General features: G+C 46.7%; 1 protein-coding gene across 1 annotated transcript; it reads right to left on the bottom strand.

The window, feature by feature from the left end:
* Positions 1-12,731: 12,731 nt before the first annotated feature.
* On the bottom strand, positions 12,732-14,065 carry GPR55 (G protein-coupled receptor 55). The gene is made up of 2 exons (XM_056814782.1): positions 13,980-14,065; positions 12,732-13,725 (listed from the first exon to the last, which is right to left on the bottom strand). Exons 1-2 carry the CDS (start codon positions 14,063-14,065, stop codon positions 12,732-12,734), a joined length of 1,080 nt encoding a protein of 359 aa, XP_056670760.1.
* Between the last annotated feature and the right edge of the window lie 6,768 nt (positions 14,066-20,833).

Here is a 20,833-nt window from a genome sequence, read left to right on the forward strand (position 1 = left end):
CTCTAAGAAGACAGCGTTGAACTCCATCAAAAACAGAAGGCAAGGAAGGCTTGGGAGATAGATGCAGGATTCTTGTTCCAGTAAGAAGCAGCTGAAATTCACTTTTACACTGATAGCAGCAACCCAAAGTTCTTCTTTGATGTCCTGAAGGCTCCTTATGGGCCAATATTCACGGTGCATTTCAACTACTCAGCACAGATGGAGCCACACTGGTCTTGGAGAGGTGGGTGGAACTTCCATAGTGTTCACAAGAGACCATTCTCAATCAGTGCTGTATCTGTGGTCCTAACATCAACCAGAACACCAGATTTTAAGGCCAATAATGGCCCAGCTCACCTAGTGGAAGCACCTTGGGGTTCAGGAAATGATGGATGATGGAGGGAAAGTCTTAAGAGGGCTCGGAGAGTTGCTACCAAAGTCACCATTCTGACACTGGGCAGTAGGGCAGTGAGTATTGTTTTCTGTTTTCTCACCTCTCCCCAGTAAGCCTGGAAGCTTATCCCTAGCCAGGACCCAACATTCACCTTTCTCCCCACACCCCCATGTCTGGCCCAGGGTTAAGCCCACCAGAGATGTGGGGTTCAGGGGAGAGGAGATAGATTCCCTGTCTGGGATGCTTCCTTCTTCAAAATCTAGTGAAGCTGAGAGGCAGTGTAAGGGAGAGGAAAGGCTGGAGGTCAGGATGAGTCAGGTTCAAGACTTTCCTCTGCTTCTCACTACTTGCAGGCAGCTCCCTTCTCCTCCTTGGGCCTCAGCTTTCTCTTCTGTAAAACGAGGGGGTTGTACTCAATGACTTCTGAGGTCTTTCTGGCTCTTGGACTATGACTTTATCCCAGAAACTTGGAGTTGAAAAGGTCTTCATCTCCTCCAATCCCCCCACCCCAAGAATTCTCTTTATTACCCTTGCACCAAGCAATCATCTTGCCTTTTACTGATGTTCTCCAGTGAGGGGCAGGCCACCACCTCCCTGGGCATCCTGGTTCTGTCCTTTGGGCCCAAACCGAAAAACTTGATTAATCAACGAATCAATAAGCATTTATTAAGCCCCTACTATATGCCAGGTTCTGTGCCAAGTGCTAGGTTTGCAAAGACAAAAATGAAACCAGACCTGCCCAGAGGAGGCTTATATTCTAGTCTAATCCATCTTCCATTCAGCAGTTCTTCAAATGCTTAAGATAGCTGTTAAGCCTCCCTTGAGTCTTCTCTTTTCTAGGCTTAGGGTCCCTAGTTACTTCAACTTATTCTCATATGGCTTGGTCTCAAGGCTCTTTACCATTCTGGCTGTTTTTCTCTGGATACTCTATGACTCATCTGTGCATCACTATTCCCACTGTGTAGAGGAGAAAACTGAAATCTGACCTCCCAGATATCACTGAGATTTGGTGGGATATAAAAGTTGTGACTAGAATATGAGTCTGGGAAGTCATATACCTCATTCAAAAGAATTAGGTAAAAGCTGGGGGGAGAAGCACCGTATAGTAAAAGATATACTCAGTTGAGAGCCAGACCTAGAGATGGGAGGTCTTGGGTTCAAATTTGACTTCAGATAATTCCTAGCTCCACGACCCCAGGCAAGTCACAACTCCAAGTATCTACACAGCATTGATTCTAAGATGGAAGGGAAAGGAAGGGTTTTTAAAAAAGGTTATATTCAGATGAGGGAATCCAAGAATAAGAGAAGGCAAGGAATGTGGAGAGCATTTGGATTGTCCCTGAGTTATACTATAAACCACCTAGGCAGAAAGAAAATATGGATGAAGAGCTTGTCAAAAAGATGGACAAGCCTGGCACACAGTATATGATACACAGTGATAGGAGACTTCATTTTTATCTGAATATAGATTAGAGTTCTCTGCCTTTCAAAAACAGGATAGTCAATAATTTCTTGACTTAACTTAATGATTGTTTAATCTGGACCTGATGTAGTCAGCAAGGAAACTTTGAAGAGAAGTAGCCATTCCATCTCAGAATTTCTGATAGGGGAGGAGAACATAGAACATAGAGGGGCCCTTGAAGACAAGGACTGTTTCATGGATATGCTCATTCTGGAGAGAACCCTAATCCTTAATAGGTACTTAATAAATATTTGTTGTTACCTAGATTTGGGAAGGACAGATTCCAGAGGGTTCAGAAGAAGGATAGATAGAGTTGCATTGTCAATTCTTCTCAGGGGAAGTCAGTCCAGGAGGGAGGAGAGGGACTCAAAAATGAAATTGGAAGGGCTCATTCCCAATGAAGAGGGAAAGGGATGTTAACACTGGGCCAGAAGAGTCAGGGATATTTCTTTCTTTCTTCCCCCAATCATTAATGCTTCAGTATTTCTTAATTTATCAGAGTAGCCAGCTATCTAGCAAAGAGAAGGGCTTCCAAGGATATGGGACAAAGGACAGGCATATATGGTAGTTAGAGAGATGGTAGACACCATGAGGATGGAGGGAGACAGGGATGCTTCAGTAGGCTTGAAGTGATGGGGCGGCATGGCTAGAAGTACACAAGGGTCTCATCAGCCAGATCAGAGTTTTAAAAGACATGAATATAAGATGGAAAGTGAGGGCAATAGGATAAACACAAAAATATGTCAAAAGCCTGTCATAACAGGATGGAGAGGTGGATTTGGCTTCAATGGAGTGGAAAAGTGTCTTTATTAAAGTGCTTCAAAAGAAGAATAGGGAAGTAGTGGCTTCCCTGCGTCGGTCATCTTCAAGTGAAGACAAGAGATCCCTTGTAGAGGAGGCCTCTCATACACCACATCCCTGAGTCCGTCCACGGACACTCCCTGATGCCTGGATGCCCTCCCTCTTTCCCTCACTTCATGGAGTCTCCCTTTTCCTTTGAGGTGTAGCTTTTTCTTCTGCACGATGTATTTCCTGATCCCTCTCAGACTATCCTGCATGGAATGCCTTTCTTTGCACATATTTCTATCGATTCCCTCTATATTTATTATATAAACCCATGAATACGTAGCTGTGCTCTCTTCCCCATTAGAAAGTGAGCTCTGCAGCAGGGATCATCAGGGTTTTTGGCCTCCCAGCAACTCACCTAGCGCAGTGTCTCATACTTGGTAAGCGATGCTTGCTGATTGATTACTTAATTTGAAAATAGAGCATTTTGGAACTTGATGGCACTCAATTAGATTATGCAGGCTATTGAAGTCATTATGGAAGGTTGCCTAGAGTTGGGTCTTGAAAGAGGAAGAGAATTTGAAGCAGTGAACACTCATTCAGGGGACTCATTCATCCCTACTGGAAAGTGGCTTAGAAGCAGCCTGGAGCTGCAGCAGATAGAATGTTGGACCTGGAGTTGGGAAGATCTGAGTCCAAATCTGGTCTCAGACATTTATTATATGGGCAAGACCTTGGATAAGTCATTTAACTGTTTGCCTCAGATTCTTCATCTGTAAAAAAAAGAGGGGGGGGCTAATCATAAAACCTGTTGGTCATTCTTTGATGTAAATTCACATGGGAAGAAAAAATATTCATGTGGCTTTGCCAGGGAAAGGCTAGCAATGACCAGTTTTCCTAGGGTCAGACTTTAGGTGGGAAGAGATGCACATGGGATTTTGAGCAAGTTCCTCCCACGCTCTGCACCTCAGTTTCTTCATCTGTAAAATAAGGGGGTTGAATTCAATGGCCTATAAATTCTCTTCTTGCTCTAGCTCTGGGAGCCTATGAATGAACCTCTAGACCTAAGTACAATGAGGTCCTATTTACTCTCCTCCTTCCATTGTGGATACAGTTCAAATTCTTCCTCCTTCCTGGAAACCCATCACCAGACCCACCTCCTCCAAGAAGCCTCACTGTGAAGCTCAAATCAGCTAATATATGTAATATAATCTTAAAGCTTCAAATAAATATCAGCTCTGACTATTGTCCTCATTTTGCAGATGAGTACATTGAGGTCCAAGCAGGGAAGTGACTTGCTCAGGGAAACACAAGGTAGATCATAGTCATGCCAGGATATGACTCCAAAGACCTAGTCTCTTCCTATTATACCACTATGAATAGAAAGATTGGTAACATGGAATTATAGGATGTGATGGTCAAGAAGAAATCTCAGAGATCAAATAGATACTCCTTTATTTGTTCACTCATTTTCAATTGTGTCTGACTCTTTGTGCCCCCACTTGAGATTTCTTTTGGCAAAGATACTAGAATAGTTTGCCATTTCCTTCTCCAGCTAATTGTACTGATGAGGAAACTGAGGTCAGCAGGGTTAAGTGACTTGCCTATGGTGACACTGTTAGGAAGTCTCTGAGACTAGATTTGAACTCAGGAATATGAGTCTTCCTGACTCCAGACCTGGTACTGTTTCCGCTGTGCCACCTAGATGCCCTATTTAAAAAAAATTGTTTTTATTTAGAATATTTTTCCATGATTCCATGATTAATGATACCCCCTTTCCTCCCCCCCCCGTTTCCTCCTCCCCAGTCCCAAAGCCAACAAGCAGTTCCACTGGGTTATACGTGTTCAAAACCTGTTTCCATGTTATTCATATCTGCAGTAGAGTGATCTTTTAACATCAAAACCTGAATCCCATCCCTATCACACTACATGGTTGATCATATATTTTTCTTCTGCGTTTCTGGTTCCACAGTTCTTTCTCTGGATGTGGATAGCCTCTTTCTCCTAAGTCCCTCTGGATTGTCCTGGGTCATTGCATTGCTCCTGGTAGAAAAGTCCATTACATTCGATTTTACTACGGTGTATCAGTCTCTGTATACAATGTTCTCCTGGTTCTGCTCCTTTCACTGCATCAATTCCTGGAGGTCGTTCCAGTTCACATGGAATTCCTCCAGTTCATTATTCCTTTAGGAAAATAGTATTCCATCACCAACATATACCATAATTTGTTCAGTCATTCCCCAATCAAGGGACACCCCTCATTTTCCAATTTTTTGCCACCACAAACTATGTGTCTATGAATATTCTTGTACAAGTCTTTTTCCTTATTATTTTGTTGGGGTACAAACCCAGCAATAGTATGGCTGGATTAAAGGGCAGACATTTATTTAAAGCCCTTTGCACATATTCCATATTGCTCTCCAGAATAGTTAGACCAATTCACAACTCCACCAGCAGTGTATTAGCATACCAATTTTGTCACATCCCCTCCAGCATTTATCACTTTCCTTTGCTGTCATATTGGCCACTCTGCTAGGTGTGAGATAGTACCTTAGAGTTGTTTCAATTTTCATTTCTCTAATCAGGTGGGATTTAGAACACTTTTTCCTATGCTTATTGATAGTTTTGATTTCATTCTGTGAAAACTGCCTATTCATATCCCTTGACCATTTGTCAATTGGGGAATGACTTGATTTTTTGTAGATTTGACTTAGTTCATTATGTATTTGTAAAACTAAACCTTTGTCAGAGAATTTTGTTATAAAAATGTTCTCCCAGTTGGTTGCTTTCCTTCTAATTTTGGTTGCATTGGTTTTGTTTGTACAAAAACTTTTAAATTTGATATAATCAAAGTCATTCATTTTACATTTTGCAATGTTTTCTTGCTTGGTTTTAAATTCCTTCCTTTCCCACAGATCTGACAGGTATACCAATCTATGTTTACCTAATTTATGATTTCACTCCTTATATTTAAGTCATTTACCCATTTTGAATTTATCTTGGTATGGGGTATAAGATGTTGACTAGATACCCCATTTTATAGGAGAAAAGTTCCTATCTCAGAAAGGCAAAATGATTTGCCTAAGGTCACATAGCTGCTCAGTGAAAGAGATGGCATTCGAATCCAGGTCTTCTAGGCCCCAGGCCAATGTTTTTTCCTGCCACATAAAGCCAGTCTTTTGTTGGAAAATTTCTATACAATTAGAGAGATTTTATTCAAGCTCTCTCTGTCAATGGATGTAATTGTCCTAATAAATGAAGCTATGTTTAGTGACTGACAAAGTGATAAGTTGATTTAACCTTAAAGTTGGAAAATTAAGAAAGACTTATAGGTATTCTCATAGCATCATATAGTGAAAAGAGAATTGAAGGTCAAGCCTGAATTTAAATTCTGACTCTGTTATTCACTAGTTGTCTTTCTATTTTTCATCCTTCATTTTTGAAGGGGACCAATGACATTATAGAATGAAATCTTGACCAGATTGTGAATTAGATTTAAGGATCACTCTTTCCCCCAGTCATTGAATTCAGTGATATGACAAAAATTATGATGACTGGTGATGACCCAGGATGCAGTGGATGATCTTGGTGTCTATGAAGGACATCTGCTTTGGTCATTTTTCTGGTCACTGGAACAATTTTTTCTAATCTGCTCCTTCTGCTGGGGGGAAGTCTTCACATGCTTGGGGGTAGATATTCTGCCAAGGTACTGATGAGCTTGAGGCCTGTTGGTTACTCTCAACTTGATTTAACCTGCCTGCCAAGCCTTCAAACAAGCCATTTCCTGACTGAAACTTCTGTTCCCTCATCTGTAAAACAGAAGTAATGATAACTTCATTTCCCGACTCCTGGGACTGCCATCATAAAAGTGCCATATAAACCTTAAGACATGATAGAAATATGAGTTATTGTGATTAAGAAATACTATTTAAAGATGGTACAAATCCCAAGTCTTCTCCTCTTGACTTCCCTAACTCTGTTTAGGGCTTCACCACCTCACCAGTTCCCCAGATTCTCAACCTCAGGGTCATCAATGTCTCTGTCCTCTCCCTCATCCCTCAAATCCAATCAGTTTTTGGGTCATCGGGATTCTACCTTCATTAGCAACCTTCCCATCATCTCCCTCCTCTCCTTCCCTATCTCAGGCCCTCATCATCTTACCTTTGGATAACTCAAAAAGCTTCCCATCTAGCTGATCTCTCCCATCTCCAATTGGTCTTCCATGAGATAAAGCTGCCAAAATGACCTTCCTCTTGTAATACAAGCCTAACTATGTCATTCCTCTGCTCAAGAAGCTTCAGTCATTCTCTCTTACCTCTAGCGTCCTCTCAGCTTGACCTTCAAAATACCTGGCTCCACCTTACCTTTCCAGGCCTGCTCTCCCCTTTACTCTACATTCCAGTCAATCTGCTTTGTTTGTTGTTCCCCAAAGCGTCCCCCCATCTACTAGAGAGAGCCCTTTTGGGCTAGTGGGCTGTTCCTCATGCCTGGATGTTCACCTTCCTCATTTTCACCTCTTAGAACCTTTAAGATCCAGTGGGTCACTGCTTACATGAAGTCTTTCTTGATTTCCTCACTTCTTAATGCATTCTCTCTGTGTTTCTCTCTGTCTCTCTTTCTCCTCAAATGATTATTTATCTATTTACTCTTTATTTGTCCATTCATTCATTTAATTGTTCACTTACTGATTTATTCATTTTCTCCACTTTCCTTCCGCCTCTTCCTCCTTCCCTTTCTCTCTCTCTCTCTCTCTCTCTCTCTCTCTCTCTCTCTCTCTCTCTCTCTCTCTCTCTCTCTCTCTCTCCTTCTCTCTCTTTCTTTTTCTCTCTCTCTGTCTTTCTCTCTCTCTCTCCCTCTCTCTCTCTCTCTCTCTCTCCCTCTCTCTCTTTCTTTTTCTCTCTCTGTCTTCTCTCTCTCTCTCTCTCTCTCTCTCTCTCTCTCTCTCTCTCTCTCTCTCTCTCTCTCTCCCTCTCTCTCTTTTTCTCTCTCTGTCTTTCTCTCTGTCTTTCTCTCTCTCTCTCTCTCTCTCTCTCTCTCTCTCTCTCTCTCTCTCTCTCTCTCCCTCTCTCCCTCTCTCTTTTTCGCTCTCTTCTCCCTCCTATAATGCAAACTTCTCAAGGTCAAGGACTACTTTTTTTTGCCTTTCTAGCTCCATTTACCTCTCACAGGACCCGGTACAGAACTGCGGCTTAAAATGCCTGTTGAATTGATTGATGTTAGATGAATCGTAGTGAAGAGTAACTAAATGAACATGCCAATGGCAGCTTTGTTATTGAAGCCCAGGACAGGTCTCTGGGGTCCTTCACATAGGTAAGTTTCTAGATAGAAGATCAAAGACAGAACACCAGGAGTGGCTAGGATCAACATGTCTGAATTTCAAGAACTGATACCAAAGACTCCAAGAAAAAGGCAGGTGCCGAATCATGCAAACACTGGCCACAGGGGAGACTCAGAGGTCTAGTCACTCCCTAGCAAATGCCAACAAAGCAAACTGAGATTGAGAAGGGGAGCTGTTTCTCCCCTGACTGACATGGTCAGACCTATGCTTTAAGAAAATCACTTTGACAATAGAGTGGAGTGAGAGGAGATACTGGAGGCAGAGAGGCCAATCAGGAAGCTATTATCAATAGTTAAGTTAAATAGGAGGCAGCTGGGTGGTTAAGTGATTAGAGAGCCAGGCCTACAGATGGGAGGTCCTGGGTTCAAATCTGTCCTCAGACACTTCCTAGCTGGGTGACCCTGGGCAAGTCACTTGACCCCCATTGCCTAGCCCTTACCACTCTTCTGCCTTGGAGCCAATACATAGTATTGATTCTAAGATGTGTCAACATGGAATCTAGAGACCCTTGTTCATCAGATCTTGCTAGGGTACAAGTTTGGGGTTTCTAGATTTCATATTGACAGATGGAAGGTATTATAAGGAAATGAGCAGGAGTAGGAGCTGCTGAAAAGGCAGAAGCAGGAAGGTTCTAGAATTTTGGAGAAGTGACAGGACTGTCTTCTTCTAACAGACAGTGAAGCTGGAGGTTGAGTGGACCTGGTGAACGGGCTGACCTCTCTCCGGTGGCTTTCCTGTGATCCATCTTACCAACTCCCTGTTCCTGTGTATCCTGTTGATGCTGACTGAGAGATGTTCCTACAGAGCTGCTGGAGACACCGAAAGCCAATCTGTCAGTGAGACCTTTCCTTTGAGCCCTGTTCCTGCTCACCTGCCAACCCTACTGCCTCTATTTCCATCTAAGGGGGGATTTGGGTTAGTAACGTGTATTGTATTCTAGGAACTGGGGCTCTTAGGAAGAGAGCTGCATCATCTCTCTAAAGCTACCAGCTAGATTTGGTGGGAGGTTTGTTTGTATTCTTTAGATGGAGCATCCCAATTCCCTTCCCTTATCTTAAATAAACCCTGTTTAATAGCATGTGATATCCCGAAAGCTTTATCCTGCTGGCCTTCCCAAAGCCTGTGTCCTGATCCTGGACCTAGACAATCATTCCTTGATTTACTAACATCCCCGTACCATCAGGTATCTTTCTAGAAACAATGATTTTAGTTATATACAATTATTTTAAAGAAGGTTTAAAAAAAAGAGTCAGGGAATAGTTGACCACATCCAGAGCAGCCTTTGTTGGTGGCCATCCACTTAATTTTTTTAAACCCTTACCTTCTGTCTTAGAATCAGTACTGTGTATTGGCTCCAAGGCAGAAGAATGGTCAGGGCTAGGCAATGGGGGTCAAGTGACTTTCCCAGGGTCACACAGCTGAGAAGTGTCTGAGGCCAGATTTGAGCCCAGGACCTCCCATCTCTAGGTCTGACTCTCAATCCACTGAGCTACCCAGTTCTCTCCTGTCCACATAAAAGAGGCCACACTAGTTCCTGTGGCTTTGGAGGCTTATACCCCTACAACTTTCCTTTATGACTCCATATCGTACAGAAAGGAGACATTTGACTAAGAGAGAATCCACAACAGGATGAGAAATGCCAAGGGAGATCGAAGAGACCAAATAAGAGAGAAATAGGAGAGGAGAAAGTCTTATCTGGCAAAAGTGGCACTAATGGAGGCAGATCCTTTAGTATCTGTACTCTGCTATGTTGGACATTTCTGGGCAGTAGGAAGAGTACTCTTGGGAGGAGAAACCAGATCCGGAGGCTTCACACATCTTGCACTTTGGGCCCTCATCCCTTCTTGCCTGGACCTCTTGCCAATGGCCTCCTGACTGCTTTCTGGTGTCTACTCACCCCTCCCAGATGCCAAAGTGATTTTCTGAAAGCCTACGTCTCGCTCTGGCAGTCAGGGCAGAACCAGCCCCCTTCCTCACCCTCCTTTTGCTTCGTTGGTGTTTGCTGGAAAGGCTCCTCCCTAACTCCCCGGGCCAGACAACGAAGAAGCATCTCTTGGATGCTGGTGACCGACGTTTCAATGGGCCAAGCGGACCCATTAGGAGAAATGTGGCTCTTGCCAATATTCTCTCTCATCCCCAGAAGGGACCAGACTTCAAAGCTCAATTACATGAAATCAAAATTGATTACATCCTACGTAATGAGTGGCTCTACTCTGTTCCAGCCCCGCAGAATTTAATTAGAGCAGGCAGCAGGATCTGGAGATGATGAGGAATAAATATGCTGCTTTCAATCTGCAATTTTCTCCTGGATAATTATATGAAATTAAGTTATTGAGTGGAGGAAAGCCTGTTATGCTGGCCATCTCCCTAAATGTCTTGTCAGGCAGAGACTCGGCTCATTTGTGTGCTCGTTGGCCACAGTTTGATTTCTCTTGCCATCTAGGACACCAGGGCAATGTTGCTCCTGGTTCCATCCCATGCCTAATGACTGAGGATGTACTGTGGAAAATGAATGGGATGGAACCAGGAAATGACAAACGGGAGGACTTCAGACAACGAGATGGCTTTTATGAATTGATGCGCTAAAGGACCGGAGCTGCGATTCCATCCTCTGGAAAAACTCCTTGAAAAGGAAACCGCTTTAGTCATTGCAGGCTGACACCTTTTCTGCAACTCCTAATCTTAGGGCTGCCCAGAGCACCCAGGGGTTAAGAGATTTGCCTAGTGTCACATAGTTAGCCATGCCCCAGATCCACATCTCTGCATTTTAAGTCCACCATTTCTCTCTGGCTGGAGGTGAGGATGTCTTTTATTTTATTTTAATTTTTAAATATTTTCCCATGTTTCCATGATTCATTTTCTTTCCCTCCCCCCTCCCAGAGTCAACAAGCCATTCCAATGGGTTGTCTAAATGTTCTCACTTGCTACGGATCTCCACATTGTTCATCTTTGCTCTAGAGCAGTGATGGGCAATCTTTTGAGCTTGGTATGTCAAAATTTGCCAAAAAACTGAGCATAACTCAAGTGGTGTGCCACTTTGAGAAAAAAAAAAGTCTTTCTCAGCATGCGGCCCCATACTTCTCTGTATGTGGCTGTCGTCGAAAATGGCACATGTGCCATAGGTTCACCATCACAGTTCTAGTGAAATCTCTTAAAGCCTAGACGGCAAATAACCTAAGGAAGTGCCTTTTCTCTTGACTCTTTTGGACTCATGGTTTATCATTGCACTGATTAGCTCTAAAGTCTTTGGAAGATCTTTTTCTCCAGTATGTTATCACAGTATAAATTGTCCTCCTAGTTCTGCTCACTTCACTCTGCATCAGCTCACAGAAGAATTCCCAGTTTCCTCTGAATTTGCCCATTTTGTCTTTTCTTGTGACGTCATATTCCATTCCACTCAGAGGGTGGTTTGCTTGACCGTTCCCCAGCAGGAAGGCATTCCCTTCACTTCCAGTTTCAGGCTACCATGAAAGGGGCTGTTATTAATGTTTTTGCATATACAGGACTTTTCCTTCCCCGATTTCCTGGGGGTGTCACGTAGGCCTAAAATGAGCAGGCCAAAGGGAATACACAGTTTGGTCAGTTGGGCATCTACTTGTCACAAATGGCGCTTCAGCTCCCATTTCCTGGCCGCCCCCCATGCCTGGAATGCCCTCTCCCTCTCCCTCAGTCTTCTCTTCCTTCAGGACACAGCCCAGATGCCACCTTCTGTGCAAAGTTTTTCTGCCTTCTCCCGACTGCTACCCGCCCAGGTCACACAGCTGCTGGCCTTCTTGCTCTTCTCTCCTTATCTCAGATTTCAGTTCTGTACGAAGTCATTTTTTTAAAGAGGGGAAAACCCTCAAAACTAGCCATTAGGCTAACCAATTCTGCCAGTACTGTATCTGCCATGTTCTACACTTCGGCTGAGAAGAGAGGGAGATGCCTGTCCTCAGTCCTACTTCCAGGCCAATCTTGTTCAGCTCCACATTAAACTAAAGAAGTGTTTTTTCAATCCCTTCCCTTCCATCTTGGAATCAGTACTGTGTATCGTTCCAAGGCAGAAGAGCAGTAAAGGCTAGGCAACAAGGGGTTAAATGCCTCAGAAAATGTCCGAGGTCAGATTTGACCCCAGAAAGTCCAGTCTCTAGGTCTGCCATTTCGTTGCCCCACCACATTAATTTTAAAGGAGAAATTTGGGACGTTGTTCCTAAAGGCTGTAAAATTCCACTCAGCTTTGAGCCGGAAGAGGATCATTTTCCCAGGGTCAAAGACGACCTCACCAAGTATGGGAGATAATGGTGCAGGACAAAGACTTTGTGGATGGAGACGGCGGCGTCGCCCCCGAGTCCTCCTCTTTTTCTGGAATAGCAGTCGGGTTTGATTGCCCCTCTCTTCGCTTCCCCCAAAGTCATCCAGGACGTCAGAATCCTTCAAATCTGAAATTGTACCCTGGCATTAGAAGTCGGACTCCTCAGGACAGACTGCATGGAATCCAGTCCTGCAAAGGGCAGGTGACATCTGATGGGACCAACTACAAGAATCTGTGGGAAGAGTCCTTGACTGGGAGCCAGGAGACCCGGGTTCTAATTCTGGTTGTGCTACTCACAAGGTGTGGCCAAATCATTTCTGTGGGCATCAGTTTCCCTCTCTGTAAAATGAGAGAGGAGGACTCAATGGCCTCTAAGGTGTCTTTCTGCTCTAGTCCCTTCTCCTCCTTGGGTCTCCGTGCCCTTCTTTGGCTTCCTTCAAGCCTTAGCGAGAGAGTCCTCTCCCCGTCCTCCTCCTTCATCTTAGAGCTTTCCCTCTGTATCCTCAGTGCTCGCGGCCATGCTCTCTTGTCGGAAAAGCTGAGCCCTGGAAGGCCGGTGGTGAGTCAAAATCCCTGCCCTGAACTCTCTGTTAACAAAGTAGTAGCAGAAGACATCCAAGCAACAGTTGACGTTGGAGAGGCAGAGGGCCAGCTGCAGGGAGAAGCTGATGCCCTGCTTGGTAGGGCAGTCTTGGATGAAGTCATTCCTCACCAGGAACTGCAGGAAGATGCAGAGGTGGACGGGCAGGAAGGAGGCCACAAAGACGGCCAGGCTGGCGGCAATGGAGCGGATGACGTCCGCCCTCTTCCTGGCCAGAGTCTTCCTCTGCTCTGCCTTGCCCAGCAGAATGTAGATGCTGCTGAAGGAGCAGAAGCAGACGGTGGCCATGGGAAGGAGAAATCCGAAGAGCTGCAGAGGGACGATGGCCGAGACGCTCCAGGCTCCGCTCGACATGTTGTGGAAGCACGTGGAGTTGCCCGCCTCTCCGTGAAAGGAGTAGATGGGGATGCTGGCCGCCCACACCAGGGCCCAGATGGTGCAGCAGACGATGGAGATGTTCCTCGGCGATCGGAGGTGTTTGACCTCCATCGGGTACCTGATGGACAGGTAGCGGTCGAGGCTGATGAAAGTGATGGTGAAGACGCTCCCGTACATGCTGACGAAGTAGAGGCACTCCACCATGGTGCAGAAGGACGCCGGGTGGGCAGGGCCCTGGGACAGCGCCATCTTGAATGGGAGAGAGAGCACGAGCAGCAGATCGAAGGCCGCCAGATTGATCATGTAGATGGAGGTGGCCCTGTACTCCTCCTGCCGCTTCCTCAGGAAGGAGGCAAAGCTGTGGATGGCCAGCACGTTGAGGCCGAGGCCCAGGAGGAACGTGGGGATGTGGACGCCCAGCTGCACCGTCCTCATCAGGCTGTCGACTCTTGTGAAGGAACAGCTCTGGCTTTGGTTCCCAGGCCTCATGTTCTTCCTGAAACACAAAGAGCAGACAAGGTGAGGGCCGCGGTCTTGCTTCTTACCCCAAACCAGTCTCATGAGGGAATTGGAACTGTACCAGGCACTTCGTGGCTGTGTGGCCATGGGCGAGCAATGCCAGCGGAAAGCAGCTGGGAAACTCACACCTTGTCATGATGCCACCAGCTGGACCACCTCCTCCATGCCTGTGAGATTCCTGAGGGCAGAGATTGCCCTGGTGCCCACAGAGCTCAGCGTGGTGCCTGGTACATGGCAAAGTCTAGGTCAGCCTTGGCGAAGGTTTCCAAGTTTGTGTGCCCAAACTGCAACCTCATGCTGCCTGTGAGCCCCACCATCCTGCATGGCCCCAGAGAGCAGAGGGAGGAAATGCTCGCTTTGGGGGGCTACACGGGAGGGGGGCATGCGAAAATGTCCTCGGAAATGGGGAAGAGGAGGAACAGAGCAGCTCCCCCAAATACTTTGCCAATGCTGGTCTAGGTAAACTCCATTGATAAATCTCCCAATCACCCAGTCTAGAGAAGGAAAGGAGGTCAGTTGGGCATGAACAAGACCAGCAGAAGCCATACTGGCTTTCGTGTGATCCTTGCTTCCTTTCCTCCACAATCAGACCCAATTATGTCAGTACCTTGAGCTTTAGTTTGTCTGGGATTGGTGACTTGTACCCATCCAAGTCACACAGGTTCTGGCTTTCTTTTTTTCCTTTTTTTAAAACCCTTACTTCCATCTTGGGATCACTACTGTGTACTGATTGGCTCCAAGGAAGAAGAGTGATAAGGGCTGGGCAATGGGGGTTAAGTGACTTGCCCAGGGTCACCCAACTGGAAAGTGTCTGAGATCAGATTTGAACCCAGGACCTCCCATCTCTAGGCTGGTTCTCCATCCACTGAGCTACCCAGCTGCCCCCAGGTGCTGGCTTTCTTGCTCCTCCCTCCTTATCTCAGATTTCGGCTCTGTATTAAGCCAGTTGGGGTTCTTTCAAAGATTATTCTCCATAAGAGGGAAGATAGGAATCAGACAAAGGGTGAGGTTTCTCCCTTTTGTCCCATTCTCTCCTGACAGTGATCCCCATCTCTCTCCCCGCTCTCTGCTCTGCTTCCTTTAGCGCTCCTTGCCAATCCAAGCTCATTCTGTGTCATTGGAGGGTCTCCATTTTTTTCTGCTACAGCCCATGGTTCGGCACTCCCAGCCCCTTAGTTCCCAGGGAACAAGACCAGCATTGAAATGCAGCCACCCAGCACTGACTCTGGGAAACTTCTGTCTATGGCTTGTGCCCAAGTCTCTACAGTTGTGGGTGAAAAGGGACTTCAGCACCCGTGAAAACAGGAAAGGCTACACGTGTCTTCCTTGGGTGGAGGACACACAAAGAACTCCTAGAAACACTCAGCATGACTCTTCTCTCTCTTATGGGTCCAACATCAAACTTTGCTAACTGTGTGACCCTGGGCAAGTCACTTCTCTTCTACCAGCTCAGTTTCCTCCACCCAAAAAGGGGATAAAAATATCGCTTAAGCTTAATTCTTTATGAGGATCAAAGGAGAGAATATTCGCAAAGCACAGCCCACTGCCTGGCTCATAGTAAAGACTTAATAGAATACTCATTTCCTTCCTTCCCCTTCCCCATAGAGTCCTGCCCTGCCTTTTAATAATGTGCTCCTTTGGTTTCCGGGGGAAGGGAACTGTCATTTGAGGTGGCCAGACAGGCAGCACCCTGGCATTCTAGTAGTCGAACCCCTTTGGGACCCCCCAGAGCCCACCGGAGGGCTTGGCCCCCCACCGAAGGGCAGCATACTTGGGGTCACTGACAGGCAACCACCTTCCCTCTGAACCTGCCCTGGGTGACTCTGTTAGTGGAGTACAAAGTCCGGGTCCCTTTCTTGTCGCCAATTTGGCTTTTGATCACCTCCTGCCTCCAGGAGATGGTTCTCGAAATCTCCTCTCTTTGGCTCTGTAACCCTGTCCCAAAGTCCATTGTTGTGGGACAGTCACTGGTGAAGATGAGTGCCCCAATCTTCATGGGGGGCAGGCTTGGGGAGACCCAGAGAACTCCAGCCTTCTCGAGGCCTCTTCGGGGACTCCTCAAGTAGCTTTGAGTCACTTTGGGTGTTTTTGGCTTCCAACTCTGGGAGGGAAAATGGGAGAAGCCAACCCTAATGAAGGGTGTGAGAGGAAAAGCCTGGAGGGGAGTCGCCATCCCCTCGAGTAAGCTCTAGGACTCTTGCTGTCGAGCTGGTTTTGCTTCTCTGATTGTTGTTTCGCTATGATTTGGATCAGTGTCTTTCTCTGCTATTCCACCTATGGACACACCAACGATACTGAAGGGAGCCTGAGGACCCCTCTCTGAGGAGAGCAGAGGGTTGGCGTCTGGGGACCTTCCTGGAAGAAATGAGCCTCCCTTGGAGAAGAGGGTTAGAGATGTCTATTCTGCTTGGAACTTTCCAGCCACACAAGGACAGCTCTCTACAGAGGTCTCTTCTCCAGAGAGGAGGCTGCATTCCTAGCTTCTTCTACGTGCCCACCAGGCCACCTTGAAGGACAGCTGCCCTGGGCTACCCCCTCTTCTCTGGCTAGAAGAATAGATTCCAGGACTCTTGGATTTGGTGTTACCCATGAAAGCAACCCTCCAGGGGACCCCCACGTTGAGCTAGAACCTATTCTAGGAGCAGACTGCCGAAGAAGTCCTTCCTCCTCTAAGAGGAGGCTCAGATTCAAGAGTTACATTAGCACCAGAGACCCCTGCCTTAGGTCATGGAGGTACCAACCCCATCACCTACTTACCACATATTGATGGTGGTACCTTAGCAACGCTACCATTAGTGGCTGCTGGGGATCTGGTGGGGGGACGGGACATCCTTCCAAACTGTGGCACTTTCAAGATTTCTCCAGAAGAAGGTGCCCATTGTAGTCACTAGAATTTTGAACCCTTGGATTCATCCCCCAGAAGTCCTGCAGTAGTTCCCAGAATGCCTCTCCTCTCTCCACCACACTGTGTGGTCACGTCTGTAAATAGTTCACTGTCTCAGCCCTCTCTCTCTCTTTTCTCTTCTTTCTCAAGATCACAGTGGGGTTAGGCAGGCTTTACTCTAGCTTTTGATTTCAGGTTGTTATTAGTACATCTTGGAAGTAGAATATTTGAGTTGTTGTATATTCATTTTTGTTCTCACCCCATCAAGTGGAGAATGACTGGGCAGCCGGTAGTAAATAGATGAGCTGGATGGCTATTGAGTGGTACCAAGGAGGTGAGAGAAACCTGGGAAGACTTCTATGAACTGATCAGTGTAGTGAGAAGAACCAGGAACACTAAGAATGATGCAGTAAAGAGAAGAGACTCAGGAGCTCTGATCAATGCAAAAGCCCACCACAATTCCAGAGAACGAGTCATGAAGGATGCTACTGCTGCCTCCAGGAGGAAAGCTACGTAAAAACACCTGAGAGTGCAGACAGGCCAGGATGGGCATTTGCTTGGGACCTTCTTCCTTGCTTTCTGGATGGGGGGGAGGGAAGAGGGAAGGAAAAAGGAGAGACTTTTGTGGATGGAAATACCAGATTTTTGTTTCCTTATTAAAAAAAAAAAAGATCCATCCTGAGGAAAAGCAGAAGAGAAAAAGTTTTAAAAAGAAATCCCAAATCTTCAGTAGATAGTAGAGCTAGTGAATGAAGTGGAAAGGGGGGTAGTTTTTTTTTAAACCCTCACCTTCCATCTTGGAATCAATACTGTGTACTGGTTCCAAGGCAGAAGAGCAGTAAGGGCTGGTCAATGGGGGTTAAGTGACTTGTCCAGGGTCACACAGCTGGGAAGTGTCTGAGGTCAAATTTGAACCCAGGACCTCCCATCTCTAGGCCTGGTGCTCTATCCACTGAGCTACCCAGCTGCCCCTGAGAAAACATTTTTAAAGGACCTACTGTGTGCAAAGTGCAGGGGAAATATCCTAAAAGTTAAGGATTTGAGATTTCCTCAACCTAGTGTAACTTCGTGGCTGCGCCTTAGAGTTCCCTGAGGGTCAACCTGGTCACACAGAGACTAAGTTTAGGGGTCCAAGAACCCTCTCAGGTGGCAGCAATACAAACGTTTTGCAGTTGTTCCTCTCCAGGACTTTATATTTCCCCGGGGGAGCGCCCAGCGCTTGCCTACCCGGTTCTAATTGAGGCAGCCATCAGGAAGTCCAGGAGCCTCCCACCAAGATCTCTCTGATGCAGCCTGGCTGCGGCCCCAGGAAAGTCTCTGGTGCTTCAGCACTCTGGGCAGTTCTGGAAAAGCGGAGCTATCTGCAGAGCAGCTACGGAAATGCCCAGCCGCGCCTCCCTGGGGATTCTCTAGACCTACAACATCCCGGCTCAGGCCTCCTCCCTCCCCCGAAGAAGAAGCGAGAAAGCTGCCTAGGCAAGTAGGAGGAGAAGCAAAGGACCGACCCAAGAGGTCTAGGACCTCTGAGGAGTGCGAGATCCCGGTGCGGCCCAGGTGTCTCCAGATGACCGATGCGGGGGAGGCTGCTGACCTGTCTAGGGGGAGGGAATCTTCTCACTGGGAGGTCCCACAGTGATGCAATGATATAATCCAAGTCTGGAAGGAGAGGAGGAAAGGACTGAGAAGGATGGAGATGATGAGGAGGCGAGAGAGACAGAGACAGAGAGAGAGAGAGACAGACAGAGAGAGAGACAGAGAGAGAGACAGAGAGAGAGAGAGATAGTGGTAGAGACAGAGAGACACAGAGAGAGATAGAAAGACAGAGACAGAGAGACAGACAGAGACTGAGACAGAGAGATAGCAGCAGAGACAGAGAGACACAGAGACAGAGACAGAAACAGAAACAGACAGAGATAGCAGCAGAGTCAGAGAGAGACAGAGAGAGACAGAGATAGAGATAGCGGCAGAGACTGAGAGACACAGAGACAGAGATAGCGGCAGAGACTGAGAGACACAGAGTCAGAGAGAGACAGAGACAGAAACAGAGACAGAGAGATAGCGGTAGAGACAGAGAGACACAGAGAGAGATAGAAAGACAGAGACAGAGAGACAGACAGAGACTGAGACAGAGAGATAGCAGCAGAGACAGAGAGACACAGAGACAGAGACAGAGATAGCGGCAGAGACTGAGAGACACACAGAGTCAGAGAGAGACAGAGACAGAAACAGAGACAGAGAGATAGCGGTAGAGATAGAGAGACACAGAGAGAGATAGAAAGACAGAGACAGAGAGACAGACAGAGACTGAGACAGAGAGATAGCAGCAGAGACAGAGAGACACAGAGACAGAGACAGAGATAGCGGCAGAGACTGAGAGACACACAGAGTCAGAGAGAGACAGAGACAGAAACAGAGACAGAGAGATAGCGGTAGAGACAGAGAGACACAGAGAGAGATAGAAAGACAGAGACAGAGAGACAGACAGAGACAGAGAGCAAGAAAGGGACAGAGACAGCCAGTGAGGCAGAGTGACAGGGTCAGAAACATACAGAGAAAGGACACACATTCACTAGTGAGAGATATCAGGAGGGAAGATGTCCTGGGGATGTCCCAGCTGAGCTGAGATTGAGGCAGAATTGGGGTCCTGAAAGCCTGGGTCCTTTTCTGGAGCCTTAACCAGACATTCTCCCACTTCTGTCCAGAGCTCAGCCCTGGTTTCCTCCTCTGTGCAATGGGAGACGGGGAGGGAAGTCAGGCTAGACAAGCCCTGAGAGCCTCCATGACCTTGCATGCCAATTGCAGCTCCACCTGACTCCTTTGGGCCTTTGGCTGCCTGGCTCCCCCTTTCTCCTTCCCTCCCCTCCACCCTACGAGGTGTCTTGTCAGGGCGCAGCCCCAGATTACGGTACCTCCAGTCTCAGTGATCAAGCAAGCCAGCGCCTGCGTCTCTGGACCCCTCTCTGAATGTGCTTCGCAGTCATATATACCCCAAACCAGAGCTGTGCATGACCACATCCTCTTTTCAGCAGAAGCTTTAAACATGCCACTTGGTTTTGTATATGCATCAGAATATTAATAGGTTTTTAACCCTTTACCTTTCATCATAGAACACTGTGTACTGGTTCTAAGGCAGAGAAGAGTGGTCAGGGCTAGGCAATGAGGGTGAAGTGACTTGCCCAGGGTCACCCAGCTGGGAAGTGTCTGAGGCCAGATTGGAACCCAGGACCTCCCGTCTCTAGACCTGACTCTCTATCCACTGAGCTTCTCAGCTGCCCCAGTGTCTGACTCTTCATGATTCTTTTTGGGGTTTTCTTGGCAAAGATACTTGAGTGTTTGCATTTTTCTTCTTCAACTCATTTTACAGATGAGGAAACTGAGGCCAACAGGGTTAAATGACTTGTCCATGGTCACACAGCTATTTAGTGCCCGAGGTCAGCTATGAATTCAAGAAGAGTCTTGTTAGTTCCAGGCCTGGTGCTCTATCCACTGTGCCACCTAGCTGCCCTTGGGTTGATACTGCCCAGTATCAAAAAATAGGTTGATTTAATTGGAGGGTCTTGGGTCAAGTTCTCCATGAAGTCTCCCCAGCTCTTCCTTCCCTGCAATCAGTGTATGTGCAGAGCAGAGTCAACAATTATTCTCATGGTGGTCTTTTTGCCCATATTTATGCTGAACACGGTAATAGGAGAAGACCAAGTGTCCCATGAAACACTGCTTCTTGTTGCCTTTGCATGCTTGATCAGACCAATCCTTCCAGCTCTTTCTTTGCCTCTTCAGGGGCTACCCAGGAGTCATCTCTCCATTTGGCCTCAGTTTCTTGCTTTGGGTTTTATTTATAATAAGAGAGAACGATTCAGTTCCTTCAGCAATCTGCCCATTCATTGGCCATTGGACGAGGAACCTGCACCCACTGAGTCGAAGTCTCTGGGCATCCTAAAAATGGCGTGAACTTGAGCCTTTTCTCCCTTTTTGCTCTTTCTCTGACACTGTCACAGCAGAAGCACAGGATGGAGACTGGAGGCTCCCTTGTTTGCTTCTTTCTAACCAAAGAGATCATCGCTGAGTGGCCAGTCTGCCGCTGCCGGGCAGAGTTCTCTCTACTTCCCAAGGCTGAACCTTGGGAAATGGGCTCTATCCACCATTTGGGCTATATTGTGTCCTGTCTAGCATGGAGGAACCTGCCAGAGCGTGCACACCGCTG

Source organism: Monodelphis domestica, chromosome 2 (genome assembly GCF_027887165.1).
Source record: "Monodelphis domestica isolate mMonDom1 chromosome 2, mMonDom1.pri, whole genome shotgun sequence".
NCBI lineage: Eukaryota > Metazoa > Chordata > Mammalia > Didelphimorphia > Didelphidae > Monodelphis > Monodelphis domestica.

Coding starts and splice junctions, on each gene's coding strand:
- GPR55 (XM_056814782.1), bottom strand. CDS start 14,065: ATGGTGGGGCTCACAGGCAGCATGAGGTTGCAGTTTGGGCACACAAAC. Junction 13,726..13,979: donor GCTGACCTAGACTTTGCCAT/GTACCAGGCACC, acceptor TTTGTGTTTCAG/GAAGAACATGAGGCCTGGGA.